The sequence below is a fragment of the Fulmarus glacialis genome, unplaced genomic scaffold (genome assembly GCF_000690835.1).
Source record: "Fulmarus glacialis isolate BGI_N327 unplaced genomic scaffold, ASM69083v1 scaffold8298, whole genome shotgun sequence".
In the NCBI taxonomy this organism is placed as follows: domain Eukaryota; kingdom Metazoa; phylum Chordata; class Aves; order Procellariiformes; family Procellariidae; genus Fulmarus; species Fulmarus glacialis.
The window spans coordinates 27,106-42,756 of record NW_009227578.1 but is presented as its reverse complement, the minus strand read 5'-3'; the positions used below and the strand labels follow the sequence as shown (position 1 = coordinate 42,756).

General features: G+C 36.0%; 1 protein-coding gene across 2 annotated transcripts in view; it reads right to left on the bottom strand.

The window, feature by feature from the left end:
* Nucleotides 1-6,018: 6,018 nt before the first annotated feature.
* Nucleotides 6,019-15,651, bottom strand: part of FAR1 (fatty acyl CoA reductase 1) — a 25,905-nt gene continuing 16,272 nt past the window's right edge. For both annotated transcript variants that reach the window (XM_009583188.1, XM_009583189.1), the window contains exons 9-11: nucleotides 11,204-11,333; nucleotides 8,531-8,658; nucleotides 6,019-6,494 (exon numbers count right to left, since the gene is read on the bottom strand). In XM_009583188.1, the coding sequence (XP_009581483.1) occupies nucleotides 6,332-6,494; nucleotides 8,531-8,658; nucleotides 11,204-11,333 (421 nt within the window). In that variant the 3' untranslated portion in view covers nucleotides 6,019-6,331. The remainder of the gene's footprint in view (nucleotides 6,495-8,530; nucleotides 8,659-11,203; nucleotides 11,334-15,651) is intronic.

Below are 15,651 nucleotides of genomic sequence, written 5' to 3'. Positions count from 1 at the left end.
AACAGTCAGAATAGCATATGTTGTTAATTCACAGTTACTCAGTGAAAGCTCAACAGCTTCAGGGGGATTGTGCTGCTCTGGCCTGAAGTAGACTTGAATCCTTACCCTAGTTATGAGGCACAAGATTCTGAAACTGTGTGCTGTGTGCTTTATGCAACAAGTAACAGGTCTCTGACCTAAATTGGGAGAGCCTTTATGAAACAGGAAAGGTAAGATGTATTTGAAATATATAGGCAAACAAAAACCAACTAGTCTCTCTCAAAGTAAAAGTAACTTCATACAATTGGAGAATTATATTTAACTATTAACTTAACGACAACTTAAAAATAAAGCACATGAAATAAAAAGTCCTTGAAGGAACATGAAGCAAGAAATTGTACAGCACAGCAAGTGGATCAGGAAATTTCTATTCTTCCTGCGAAGCAGTAGCTATCAAGTCCTCTTGTTCTAGCCTATGCAATTTATTAAAAACTAATTACCTCCTTGAAGTACAAGAAATTTTTTAAAGCCTATTTGAACAGACTGGCAGTCTGTTCATGGGAGTCTAATCATGGGAGTGACTAACATGTATTTGTGCGACACACTGCTGCACTTTATGCCATGTAAATAATTTGCAAGAAGATTCCCATCTTGTAAATTGCAAAGAAAACCTCATCTTCCACAGACTCTACAAACTTTCATACAGTCAGCAATATTCCAAACATCTCTTTAGCTGCTATCCCTCTCCAAACTGAATCTGAATCTTTAAGTTGAATAAGCACTGTCCTAGGAGAGTACATTAAGTGAGAAGTGCCAGATGACAGACTTGTTCACCTAGACTCAGAGTTAACTTATTGTCTGATTTATCTGTTTAGACCACAAGCTTTACATAAAATGCAGATCATGAGCCACATGACACAATACAGTGTCAATACAGCCTCAATTTCACATACGCACTAACATAAGAACAAATATTAACCATATTCAGCCTGCTCCCATAATTTAACCATTTCCTTTCATTTCCACAGGTCTGTCTTTCCCCACCCCACAATATGACTGCTTTTGAGAAGTTCCTGCTTATTTTAAGCATTTGCCTTAAGAGTCTGAATCATACTGAGAAAACTGTGTAATAGAGGAAATCAAGCTTCCTAACTTTAGATTCTTGAATTCCATCCAAGTTAGGTGCCTAAAACAGTAAGTGTAACTATTCATGTCCCTAGACATCCAATTGTGGGATAATTTCATCAGGAATGAAGGAAAGGATGAGATACCAAGTTTCATAAGGATAAAAATATTCAACTATATGATGCTGGCTTGAATCTGGATTAAGGCCGATGATTCATAAAAGTATAAAAGTTAATAGTGGCTAAGTACTGAATCATTTTCACTTAAGTGGTAAATCAGATGTTTGTTGATTAAAACAAAAATACCACAACTACTTTCTGGCACTCCTGGTGGTAGACTGAATTGCTATTTCTACAGCAGAGATAGGGCATACACAGAGGATGTAGCAGAAACTTCTACAACATGAGGCAAGGGGAATTTAAGATTTAATGTTCATTCTACATCCCAGAAAATTTTAACCAAGTGGTGGTTTTAATTTTTTTATTTCGAAGAATCTTATGGTAAGTTCATACTTTAGTTTTTTCATATACTCATAAAGCAGCAAAAGAGACCTTGCTTCTACATGTCAGGATATTAATTTTTCACAAGTGATAGTGGCTGGCTATAGAATTACCATCCTGAAAAGTGTAACAATTCAATTAGAATGAAATTAAAGGCTTCTGGTAATAATCACTGCACTTGCAGTTAATGGATATAACTGAATCAAGGGTAAAAAAGTTCCATTCACCCTACCTAGAGCCCATGGCTCTAAGCATTCCAGTTTTATTCAGTGCATTAATGTGTTGGAACTTCTGCTTTCACCAATTAGTCATGGTTTCTCCTGCTTCTCATAGTAAGAATAAAAGCTGCTTAAAGCTGTCATTGTTCCATATTCCAGAAAAGACAGTTACATAATTACTAATTATCTATCAGTGAGTCATATTTGTTGCAGAGCAGGGAAAGCCAAAGTGAATGTCAACTCTGCCCTGAGGAAAAGTACTAAGATAACATTAAGGAGGAAAGCATTTATAAATATCTTGAAAGTGGAAGCAGGGTTAAATTTAGTTCGAGATGGCAGAGAAGCAGCTCACAGTTTGGTTAAGTAACCTTTAACTTGCAGTCATCTGCAGACAGAAAGGAGGACAGAGCTGAAGTTCTAAAGAACACTCTAGAAGAGAGCAAGAAAACCTAGAATTTAAAGGGTAAGTGAGACCTGTCAACCTTCGCTTCTAAAATTCTGATGGTAGAGCACATATTAAAAAAAGCACAGACAATTCATATCAGTTCCACTGGAACTATTTTACAGTTTCTAGAGATTTACTCAAACACACAGTGAATGTCACCAGGCTAGACAGAATAAATTGCACATACTTCAGCACAAAAAGATTGACAAACAGCAAGAATACACTTTAAAGCAATTCACTTAAATTTCTTCAGAGTAGTCATTCTTTGGTGACTTTTCTTCATTTCCGTTTTAAAGTCTGCTCAGCAGATTGTGAAATATGTAAAAATATTATGAAAAGTTATACTTCCCAGCTCTGTGCAGGGTGCTTCTCAGATCCAAGTTACCTCTATAAACCTGTTCTTTATTTTTGAACCATGTACGATACAATACTGTACTACGAAGAACGAAGAAAGGGCAAAATGTTTAACAGCACAAGACATGTAAGGGATAACATCTTACAGCTTTTTTTTTTTTGTTCCTTGCTTCCAATTTTGAATCAACTAAGGAGACCAACAAAAACCATCTATATTTGGTAGTTTACGACTTAGAGTCAAGTAAAGGAAAGGTTATGCTTTAAAGCTGGTAGACCCCAAACCACAGCTTACAGATCATGCATGATCTCTAGAACTGTGCTCTTTATAAACGGAGGAAGAATCCATGAAATCTGAAGATTCCAAGAAATTAAAGTTAAAAAACAAAAAACCAAGCCATTTTGGTGATGCTACCTTTTCCTCCCTCACCACAAAATGTAGATGCTACAAATAGCTGTAGTTGCTTGCAATTCCTTGAAATGTTAATCCAAAAGCTACTGAAAACCACAGTACCCTTTTAAACCATATGAAAAAGCACCCATCTATTTAAATAAATTTGAAACTAATACTACAAATGAACAGGCAATGACAGCAAGGAGAAAACTAGCTGACAGACAAGAAAGTCACCATGACCAAGCATACCTCACCATGTGTTTTGACATCACCATGAAGGTTTAGATTGTGGGGGGTTTGTTTGGTTTTTTGTTTTGTGGTTGTGAAGGGTTTTGTTTTGTTTTAAAAATGCAGTACTAGTCATTAACTTGATTTTCAAAATTTCTCTCAAAGGAAAGAGCATGTTCACATATATTAAGATAGCATTTACACTATCCAGTTATTTTCCACAAATTAGACTAAAAACATGAAAAAATACAGTAAACACTGTAACAACACTTTCAAGGGATTTGTTTATTTTTGGTTTACAAACAAAGGCACCCAATATTTCTGTTTATGTCTTATAAAAGCTCACAGATTTACCATTTGTTTCCAAACATCTGTTCCTACAGCAGAGAAAAACATTACAGGAAAATATAATTTTTTTTCCTGGTCCCAAATTTAAATACCAGTAACTGTTAAGTGATCATGTTGTTTCAGTCTGCTCTTCTTCCTATTTAACCAACTGGAATATCTCCTGTAACTTGCTAGTCAGTATAGTGAGTCTAGCTTACTGTATTAAAATATAGTTCCAGTATATTTTTTTATCAACATCCGTTATGTGCAAACACTGGTATGAAGAACTGCAAGAGAACAGAGTTCTGATATGGAAAAAACCCCAGTAGTTTCAGATAGAAGACAGAATTTCACAGACCGACCACAGGAAGTGACAAAACTAATGTAATAAATGTGACACTGAATCTACTGTCAGTTAAATAGGATGACTGATGAATTTGTGTAAGATACCAATAGTGCACAGAACCACGGTCTCCAGAGAGGGGAAAAAATTTGGGTTTCTAAATTGGCAAATGTTTAAAGAATAGAGGTTAAATATCCTTATGTTTAAAGTAATCCTTTTCTTCATTATTTATTCAAAAGGATAGATTTCTAAGCAGTGTTTTGGACCAGAAATAATCAGTTCATTGGCTTCATAGTTCTCAGTACTAACAAATCAACATTAAAAGTATCATGTATAATAGTTATAAACAACCAAAATTCATAATTGCTTCACAGAATCATTTTCAGAATATGATGTATGTCTTTTGCAAACTTCACCCACATGCGAACATGGGACAAGCAGTGTCATTGGATAGTAGGCACCTCTGGGAAAAAAGTCTACAATGACGGAATGCTTAAGCATACTTTCAGGTCTAGTAAGATACTTGGGGAGGCAACTAAAAATGTAATACACCTAATGTATTTGTTAAAGTGTAACATCTTCAATCACAGAAGCCATAATTTATTTTCAGCCACAGTCAGAGGTCTCTCACACAAGGTGTGGTCCTAGACCATTTAGGCTTTTCATCACTAGCTTTATATATACACACAGGTAATTTTAAAAAGGAGTTACAGCTTAACTACTTACTACAGAGTATTTAGCTTCAGCAAGGAAGCCATTACCTTTTCAAAATGAGATATACACCTGCATGAAAGGTGTTCTCCTTAAAGTAAGAGTTTTCACAACAACAGCAAAATAAGTTCTCTACATACTTAATTCAAATAGGACAAAAAACTATCAAGGGGAAGCATATTGTAGCTCTTGTGTAATTAAGTCATTATTTATCTTTCCAAGCAGATTCAAGAACATATTAATCAGTATAAACTGATTTTAATGAACAAACACTGGGCAAGGGTTCTGGTCAGTGCATCAGAGGAACATTACAGTGTTCTCAGGTAGAATTCTGTGCAACCAAAATTTAAGGGGATCTTCATGTATTGCCTTAAACAAGGATTCAATCTTTTCTCACAACTTGCTATTTTTACAAATGTTTTCCCTACTGAAACAAAGTGACATGCAGAAAAACAGAGATTTCTTCAGATTTAAACCTAATAATTTAAGTTAGAAGATAGATGGAAGAATTGTTAACATACTTGAATTTTGAAGCAAGGTGCATGTTGCTCTGCTTGCCCAGTGAAATGAGAGGTTTTATTGGGGCAGGGATGAGAAAGTGTGCTTATGCATTGGTGTTGTCCATGCATCAAACTTCATAGCTCAGATTTAAAAAAATTATTAATTCATGAAGTATTTGCTAACATTGCTTAGAATTTAAGAACAGGTATATCTCTTAATGAAAGCCTACAGTTTGTCCAGCTATTATTACCAGTAATATAAATAGCAACTAAGCATAATAAATTCCTTTCAAATACATTTACCTTTTGAAGTCAGAAGTGTAATAATCAAGTGCTGGCTCTGTGTTCTCAATAAAAATCGTTAAAAAAAGAGGACAGTCAATGACTTCATTTTTGCTCCCCTCAGGGTTACATTTCCTTTTATCTACTCAATGATAGGATCAATTCTGCTTTCAGAGAAGCAAATTGTTCATGCTGACATAAACGCAAGTTGGATGCAGCCAGTTTTGAGCACAGAACTGAATCACTAAGTGCGTTCTGAAGACCAGATCGGACAAAAGGCCTTTCAGTAATTAAAGAAGGTTGGGTTTTTGTGGTGGGTTTTTTGTTGGGTTTTTTTTTCTTTTCCTTTTTTCTTTTAAAGCAAAGTAGGCACCATTGTTGCATCCCTACTTTGAGAAGGGAAAAAGTGGCAAAAAGTGAAGACAAATTACAAAAGTCCTCAAATAATTTTTTTCAGGAGATCCACCATAATTTATACACTTTTGCAACTTGTAAAACCCTTCGTAATTTAGAAGAATTTCAAATAAATAGATCTATAGCAACTAGCAACTACTAAGTCAATATTTATCTTGCTCAATGTGGTGTAAAACTTAAAAGAAAAAAAATCATGTTAAGGCAGATTTCAATCAAACACGTTCCAAATTGCACAGTTGTGTTGGTCAATGGTCTAAAATGTTTTTCCCCAGGTCAAAGAGTTAAAGTTATTTAAAAGCTTGTCTAATGCCAATTCAACCTGGCACTTGACCATTTTATTTTCATCTGTTTCCAGGAAGATACACAACTAACATTACATATACCATACCGTATATTTTGCACTCCAATTTAAGATGAAATTATGCTTTTACAAAATGTGAGATGACTACATGTTACAGGCTTTGTGCAGTTAGACCACCATATGCATAGATGTCCTAATGCTAAATTCTCTTCTTCAGTATCTCATAGTACTGGAGGCTCTGAAGTAGGAGAGGAACTTGTAACACAGACTAACCACAAAGTACCAGATATTTCTTGCCATTTGTGATCTTGCAATAAAGATACGCCAGATCAGGATCACAAGAACTGTATTGAAGCCATAGCGTATATTCCTTAACCTAAGGAAAAACAAAAGAAATAATTAAAAGCCAAGGTACCAAAACTTACAGGAAAAAAATAGTTTCTAATGTAGAATTTAATTTGTTTATCTATTCATCTCAAGATACATTATGAGTGGTATTAAGTGAATGACGGAAGTAAGCTCATAAGTGAAGGACCAAACAGAGAAGGTTTTTCCATAGTTCACTGCTAAGAAGTGGAACACATGAAAACTACTAAGGAACAGAGCCAGCCCTGTAGCTAACCACATGTACTTCTGCTTTATAGCTGCTTGATAAAAACCTCTTAAAGCTAAGGTCACGCTCATGGTAACTTACCTATACAAGGCTGCCATCCAACCCAAACCCAAGGAAATATTAACACTATGAACTCCCCTCCTCCCCTCCACATATTTAAAACTTCATATTTATGTAGAAGTAACTCCAACTGCCTCTGACAAAAAAACAACCACACACACACCCACAATACGATTTTCCAGCACAGAGCCTGGAGTCTCCATTGCAATTTTAAACTCATTACTTCTCAGGGAACTATGATTTAAAGATTAAGAGAAACTAAGCATCCTTTCAGGGCAACTGTGACTTTTGCCAATCTTCTCACAGGTAAAGATGGAAGCTTCAACACAAACAGCAACCAGAATTTGCTCAGATTTCTTAGAAAGAAAACAATCTCTCTGGTTCAGTGGATCATGACAATTTGTATTTTAAAGGCAGCTCTTTTTAAGGAAATACTCACTGCCCTTATCTTGTTTTACAGATAGGCTGGGTGTTACTCTAGCCAGACCTTCCTCTACATACCTTATTTGTAGAAAAAACAGTCTAAATTTCTGTATTAGAAAAGTAAAGCCCACTTTTTCATTTGGGGAAAAAATTCTACTCAGTTTCCTAGAGAAGCCAGGTCCCCTAGGCTGCCACATCTGGTTAATATTGAAGCAATGGACTCCTCAAATTCAGATTAGTTAGAGTTAAGAGCTAGATGGTAACAGAAGAGACCAACTTAATACCTCAGAATAAGTATATGTTAGAATCTAAACCTCTTGCAAAATAATCCACTTATAAACAGAGCTGGGGGCAACCAGATGCTGTTCCAATACAAGACTATTTCTCATGTTATTTTTGGTATGATCCTTTGTACAAAGAATGGCAACTGTATGGTAACTCCTATGCATTTTTTAACAGCATCTAAATTTAAAAAAAAAAAAAAAATCAGAAGGGGACACCACTTCAGCTATCCCCACCATTATCAAAGATTGCCATCTTTCAAAAGTGTATTTGAGATTGTAGCATATCATGCCAATCCACTCTACAACTGCAAATCCTTGTCTTTAGAAGAATGACACAAGTAATGACCTAGACCACTTCTCTTTGTGCTATCAGGATAGCAGATGTGAAGTACTATTGCAGAACAAGATTAATCACTTATTTCACTCTTCAAAGGGACAAATCAAAAAGTCTACAACTGTCATTATGAATCAGCCAAGAACAACTGTGCCAGTAAAATTCTGGACAGTAACAATGCATTCAAATTGGAGGAGTTAAGCCACAGATAAAAGGCTAAGAGAAGTCATCTTAGAACACCAACATCAAAGTTTCCTGCTCTGAGGTGGAGAGTCCATGCTTGTTTACTCGCCTGCTTCAAAAGATCACATTCCCAGAAGAAACAACTATTGTTCTATTAAACCTCCTTAACTGAACAAGCCGTTCTGACCTTGTGTTACTGTGTACCTTTTTACCTTCCAAAAGATACTTGGGTAAAAATTAGAAACCTAGATTACAGTATACACTAGTGATCAGAGCTACAGCCATAATCCCAGACTAATACTGTAACTATTAATACTGAGAGCAACTCAGGAGCAACAAATAGAACAAGAAAGATGACATCTGACTTCTTTAGAAAATGCTTCAGACCACCGGAATTCTGGAGGACCTAAACAGGTGCTATAAAGAACAATTAAGTCATAACATGGAAAAGCAAAACTTGACAAAGGCGGGAAAACAGAAAATATAAACAGAGGAAATTAAAAATGTGTACTCACTTATTCAAGTGTTTCCTAGCTGCAGGGAGGCCAGACATTTCTTCATTCAGCACATATTTTTTCGTTCCCATGCAGTAACTTTCCATGTATTCTGCCCAATGTAGTTGTCGAACATCAAAATTAAACGTCTGCATAAATTAAGTTTTCACTGTTAGTTGCCTAAAAATTCACCTGCTATATATAATAATGTAAGGGAAAAGAATAAATGCCTTTATACCAGATAATTCAATTTGTCTTTGATGGAAGAAAGTTATCTTGTCCTTAGTCATAAGAATGATCCAGAATTAGATCCCATTTCTGACTCAACCACCAGCTTCTTATACCATCTCTTCCAAATTTCAACCATTTCATGCCTTATTTTTCCTCCTCAGCAGTAATATTCTTCCCTCCACTTCCAAGTGCACTGCTTTCCCATTTCATCTGTCTGTAAGGAATTCCACTCTAGAAATAACTATTTTCTATTTTGTTGTTTCCTTTTAAGCTACAAAAGAATTCTAATATGCTATAGAACAAATACTGCTCTGTGCCAAGTTCAGTTTGAAAAATGCAGTGTTTTTAGCTGTGCTTATAGTTGTACAGCTATATTTTAAAAAGAACCATGTAAGTATCTTCCACAGGAGAGGAAGTTACTACAGTAAATTCACAACTCAAGTTTTTCACCAATGTATTGATTTCCTCATCTCAAGATTCTACAATAACAGCCGTTTAAGTCCCAATAAACACCAAGATTTTCCCAGCAGGTTTTTAACTGTGCCAATTTTGTTTCAGGTAAAAGAATAAGCAACATCATTATAGGAACAAGAGACATGCAAACAGTTTTGTGCAGTGAAACTCTATTCAGCTTTAAAAGTTGTTATACATACACTAAATCCCCAAGTCCATGCTTCCAAATAAGCTGCTTAACAGCATGGCAGGTGTGTTATAAGGTATGATGAAAAATAAACCCATTACAGTTCTGAAGACAATCCCTCAGAGTGAGTCTTTGTAATTTAGCATTGTTTGCAAGTTAAAGGTCAACATGTAGTTCTAGTCATGATATATAATACATACATGCTGAACAGCCTTCTAGTACTGGTAAATTATCAGAATCTCTCAATTAAACTTTATTTTCCATAATATATCATCACAGCAAGAATGTGAGAGTAAAGAAAGTAAAGTTCCAACTGTTACTTCAACGAGTTCTTTATTGCTATATGCACATCTTATTGATAATTCAGCTATTTGAAAATACTAACAGTCTAAAACTCTGGGGTTATTTCAGTTTTGTTTTTTAAACTTTTCCTGAACTCAAGTTGCTGAGAGCAGGTGAGGTGGGGAAGGGGTGGAAATCCTCTCCATACAAGAATCACCAAAAGCTATTCTATTTCCTACTTTTGGACAGTTTATTTAGGAGTTTGGCAGCTTTTCTTCAACTTAACTATAGAACTAGATTCTGGAAAACACTTGAATAGGAAAGACATCTTAAAGATGACAAAACTGTTCCAAATGCACAAGGGAATCTGAGTTTTTAAAACTGTAACGGGTGATTTTTATTTTAATATTAACCAATAAAATGATAGCAGAAAGGAAGTTTAAACTCAGTTAAATGTTGGGGGAGGAGCAGAAATTGATCTCAGTTGCAATATTTCTTTATTTTAACACGTACATGTATCTTCCTGTGAGACATATTGGAGGGAGAGGGGCAAGGGAAGAACAACTCCATTCCATTACAGCTTCACTATTAAACTAATATATTTTGAATAACTGGAAATGAATCCAGTAAGATTTGCATAACTTTTCCCAGCCATATGAGGGGTAGGGAGGTGGGAATCTGGCAGCACAGGCACACATGCAAGAGAGGAAGCTAGCCTTGATCAATACTAGTCACTAAGGTGAACAAGCTAGCCACATCCAGGCATTTCTGTAAGTTTGAGATTGGTAAACATAGCACAAAAATAGAGAGACTCACATAGATGGTCAACAACCACACACAGTGGGAAGACTATGACTTTTCCTTTGAGCTCTTTCATTCACTCTTACTCAAACCCTGCACTCAACAACAGTTTTTGTTCTTCCTCAACAACCTTCAGGACTTTTCTGTCATCCTGCTTCTGTTATACTTTTCACCCTGCATGGGGCAGTTTTAGTCACACAGCAAGAGTGTGCTTCAGAAAGAAGTGAGAGAATTTACACCTACATTTCTTTGAATAGACTCTGGGGCTCTCTGGCCAAAGCATGAAAAGGGTACATAAAAGTTGTTACTAGTTTAAAAACAAGCAAAAAAGTCCCTCAAAACCCACCTCCTGTTCATCAGAAAAAGAGATAGTGGTCTAGAAGTAAAGTCTTGTTTTATTCATGATGTAGGTAAAACCATAACAGCTTGGCCACTTGGTTATATGGGCAACACCAGATCACACGATCAGGCCACTCCAAAGACAACCATCTTTTACATCAGGCCACCCTCAAGGGGGTCCTGCCCTTCCTCATCTCTGATCACATCACTGATCTAACTCATAACAGTGCCCTGGCACAACCGAACGGATGTGACAGGAATCTCAAGCGCTGAGTTAGTACTAAGGTTAGAGCTCTACATTACAGTAAGCAGCGTTACCTGTTCATGTCCTTATTCAATCTTAAATTAATGAGCTTATATTTCACTTTCAGCCCCCACGCCCACATCACATAGCTACTTGCCTTTTTGTCTTGGGGGTTTAGCTGGTTCATTAGCATAGTCATATTTTCAGTATTCCAGGTCCAAGACTTGCTTGTAAAGTATTCTAACACCACCATGGACTTATGAAGACGTGTTATTGTTTTCATCATCCTACAGTCCAAGGCATGGAATGTACAGGTTACAGTGGCAAAGATAAATTCAAACAAGAAAAACAGACAGTAAGTTTGTAAATTTTTTACCCTCCAACCCCACACTCCTATGTTAACATATCCCATCTTGCTCTCTACCCAAAGCATGTTATATTAGATCAACAGGATGTTTCTGCATATTATTAAAGTGGACTTTGGCTGTCCAATATTTATATAGAATCCCAAATTATAGGATAGTCCTTTTTTCCTAATCCTACTTCCCAGTGCCTGTTTCTTCTGTTGGTAACTCTTATTTTAGGACACAGACACAGAACACTTTTCACTTCAGCATACTGGAATATCTAGCTGTACTGAACAATTTGACATGATGAAAGAGTCAAATTGCACAGCGCAGAACATATGCACATGAAAACTTTAAGCAAGGGAGTAAGTTTCCCTGATCTTCCTGCACACTATGCAAGACCAGATCTCTGTAACAAAACAAAATTGGTTTATTATGGTCACTAAGAGATCAAGGCTTACAGCCACCAGAAATATGGCTTAGCCCCTTAACCCTACTGCTTCTGCAGCAAAGGGCAGGAAAATATTTAAGGGCACAGATAGACCATAGCAGATCCTGCTAGTTAGATGATCAGTTCTATGCTACTTTAAAATATGCAGAAATACCTTCCATCATCCCTTACTATGCAGAGGAAGCAACTCTACAAAACCATCACTTGTAGTACAGAGAGATTATGTTACAAGGATCAATTTGGGCAAGTTTCTCTTTCATCAGACTATCTGATCCACGTGACCCAAAAATGTGAGTCATCTAGTCTCTGAGATGCAAAGTTCCCACATCTATGACAAGAAAATTGTTTCAAGTGTTACAGTGCTAGAGATGGTCAATAATTTTAATAAGTACTAACTAGTACCACATAACCTAAAACTATTAAATTCCCGCTTTGGGTGCTCAAGGTTTTTCCATCTCGCAGAACGGCTTCCAATTTGATCCTTATAGCAGGACACACTGATCATTTTAAGCAGAGTGGGGGAAGCGGGGGGGAAGGCAAAGAAAGCAGAACAACCCAGCACTAACAGGAAATGGCTTTCTGAAGGTAAGTTTTGTTCAATAAAGTTCATAGAAACAATAAAAACCACTGATTTTTCTCCAAAAGCTGCCTTGATGCATTCATACTTGTAGAAGGGATACAGCACATTGTCCCAGAAAGTCTTCTAAAGAAAGTATTTTGCATCGCGTTAGTGTCCCCTAATGTCACTAATGGCTGGCATCTCAGCATCTAAGGGAATATCAAAATTGCCTCTTTTTCTTCTCACGAAACTGAGTAATACAAATTGCAGACACCACTGAAAGAGTATAGTATCTCTAAAGCACATAAAGCACAAATATTTTTCCTTAAACCCCATAGGAACCTATCTACAGAGTAAAATTTAGAGTTGTATTCAAATTTTAGACCACCAGCTAATTTTATTAGTAGAGATTTCTAGACATCTCTTTATATAGTTTCACCAGTTGGGCAAGGTGGCAACAGTGGGAGCTGAGTTGAACCAGAATTCCTCTGATTCAAAAATAATTAGGAATGTAGAGTGTGTATCCAAAAGATATCCTGTGCTAACAAGACCGAACTGAACATAAAAAAAAGCATAATAGTTAAGCCAAAAAATTCAGAAGAGAACTCAAAACTTGGAAAGTAAAGATCTCGCTGGTCAGAAAAGCCAGCAAGACCTCATAGCAAAATGGCCTGGATAAAAGTAGTGCCAAACAGGATACGGTGGCTAAGTGCTTTTGCAGAGTTCTGTCCACTGACAGTCTTAAGACAATTTAACTTAGTTGACTTGCCCTTCTGTGCCTCCCCAATTTGTGTTCTTAAGGAAGGTGGAAGAGCAGCTGAGTTTTAGAGTGCTTAGACTGCTACAGTCTAAGAAAACTTGTGACCCTGCAAAACAAGTGTAGATTTTGAGCTTTTTACTGGCCACTGACGTTTGTTTTCCCCCTTTTCTGTAAACAAAACTAAATTTAAACTAATGTAAAGACTAACCTCTGCTGGGAATCTTACTGTCTCTGCTTATGGATATGGCTTTAAAGCATAGCTAAGCTGATTAAAAAATAATAATAATAATTAAAAAAAAAAAAAAATCAAGATTTTTTCCCTCCCTCCAACTCAAATTGGATTTAGTGACTGGCCACAGAACCAGCTGATTCAATTCATCAGTGGAAAATTGTTTGGGGTTTTTTTTGTAGGGTTAGTTTCTTGATATATCAGCCAAAAGAATCAAATGTCTCCACATTTTTTCAGCTGCTAGATCAATTACAAAGTTGGCAGAAGGGGATCAACTTTCTTGGTGATAGCTTGTTAGTTTGCACTAAATAAACATGAAACTACACTTTTTTTGAGAAGAAAAAGAAGTATAGTAACAGCTTCTCATATTCAGAGATGTCAGTCACGAGTGTCATTTAGTGGACACTTGTGTAGCTCTGGCAGACTAAGTTTTATAACTTCAATGGCACCATATTCCTCCTGCAAATGGGAATATACACACAACTCAAAGAAAAGCATGAATACACATAATGAAACTTTATCTCTCAACTTGAAGTTTTGAAATATACACTTCACAGGTTGTTCCAGAGATAGCCATTGGATACAAGTCATAAATATCAAAGCCATATATAACCAGTCAGTATAGTATCAAGCATTGCATCACACCTTCTTCATAAGCTGAAGACAGAAAAAAGTCAGACCTGCTGATCATCATAAAGAACTGAACATTAGCGGCAGTGAGCAAGTCAGTGTGACAGCATGCAAGACTTTCACCTAGATACTAAGTAGAATTTTGCCTCTACTAGGCAGTCCTTACTGCCATTAACACAAAACACATTACAACAGTTTGAGAAGCACATCACGGGAATTAAAAGTTTTAAGCAATAGTTAATTCAATTATCCATAAGTTAGGTGGGCGTGTTTCTATACCAGACAATTGAAAGCAACCCGGCTTAAGGCTATAACTGCATTTTGAAGAAGTCTTACACACAACTTATTGTCTCCAGGCTAAAACAGTTCTGATGCTAAATACAGACTGATCCTTCAGTGGATCTACAGGCTGCCAATCTGCAAGTCTCTGCATAAGCATTAGAGATAGTTAATTATATTTTAAAAAAAAGATTCCTCTAAAATACATAAAACAAGCTTTCAGATTTGTCTTTGTTCAAATTTTCATTTGGCTGTAAATTTTGACATGTAAGACATACTACTGGAATTCTTATCCTTCCAGCAGCTTTGTGGTTCCTTTAAGTGTACAACTTAAAAGTGCTTCCAAAAGGACAAAACATGTTAATCTGTTCAATAAAAGTGTACTCTTCACTCATTTCTGGTTTGTAAGACAGTAACTATGCGAAAAGGTGCTTCGTGTTAATTTTCAAGAAGCTTTGAACTGAAATGATAGATATGAAATAATGCCCTTTACACCTCCCTACATATGTCAACTACGCCTTCCCTTCAGCTTTCTAAGAAGCAGTAATAGAAAATTAATTGAGGGAGAAATCCCTGAATTACAACTTTAAATATTTCATGCCACATTCTGTTCTTCCAGAGTAATTGGAAAGATCTGCTGGGTGTGTATTTTTAAAAGCTTTAAGATTTCAAATATACTGAATTGTTTTTAAATAACAATTGGTTCTGTTGTGCTAAGCACTATGCAAAGTTACAAGAGAGAACTATGCCTTATATTAAAGTTAATTAGACAATTAATAAGCTTTGCTACGCAACTAAGTATATATGGCAAGCTACTGACAACACAACAACATCCTTAAACTTGGATGCTAAGAATTATCACCGCTATTTATGTAATTACACAATGCTGTATCAGTCTTAAGTATTTAGTATAAAATATTAAGTCTTCATTATGCCAATCCTTATTGCACATATTCTTCCTATAAAATTCAGAAGAAATACTATATGCATTATTTCTCCCTTCCCTTAACTGTTAATATCATCAGAGAATTGTTAAATTCAAGAACCTTCAACTAGATGCAAAAACAGCACAAGATTTCCATCTCACTAAAAACATTGCTTCCACAAGTGAGGTGCAAAAGAATGATTTCATATTGCAGAAAGATTTCAACAGATAAGTTTTACAAAAACCCCGAACAGGAAGATTTTTTTTTGTTATTATGAACATACTCCTTCAGTTCTGAAGGGCCATAGGCCTAATCTATTTCTTCTACTTGTTAAAAATTTCTCATTCAGTTGCAGTACAATATCCTGACAGTACAAAAACAGTGAAGTTAAACCTACACACTAATTTCATGGCTTAGCGTTTTT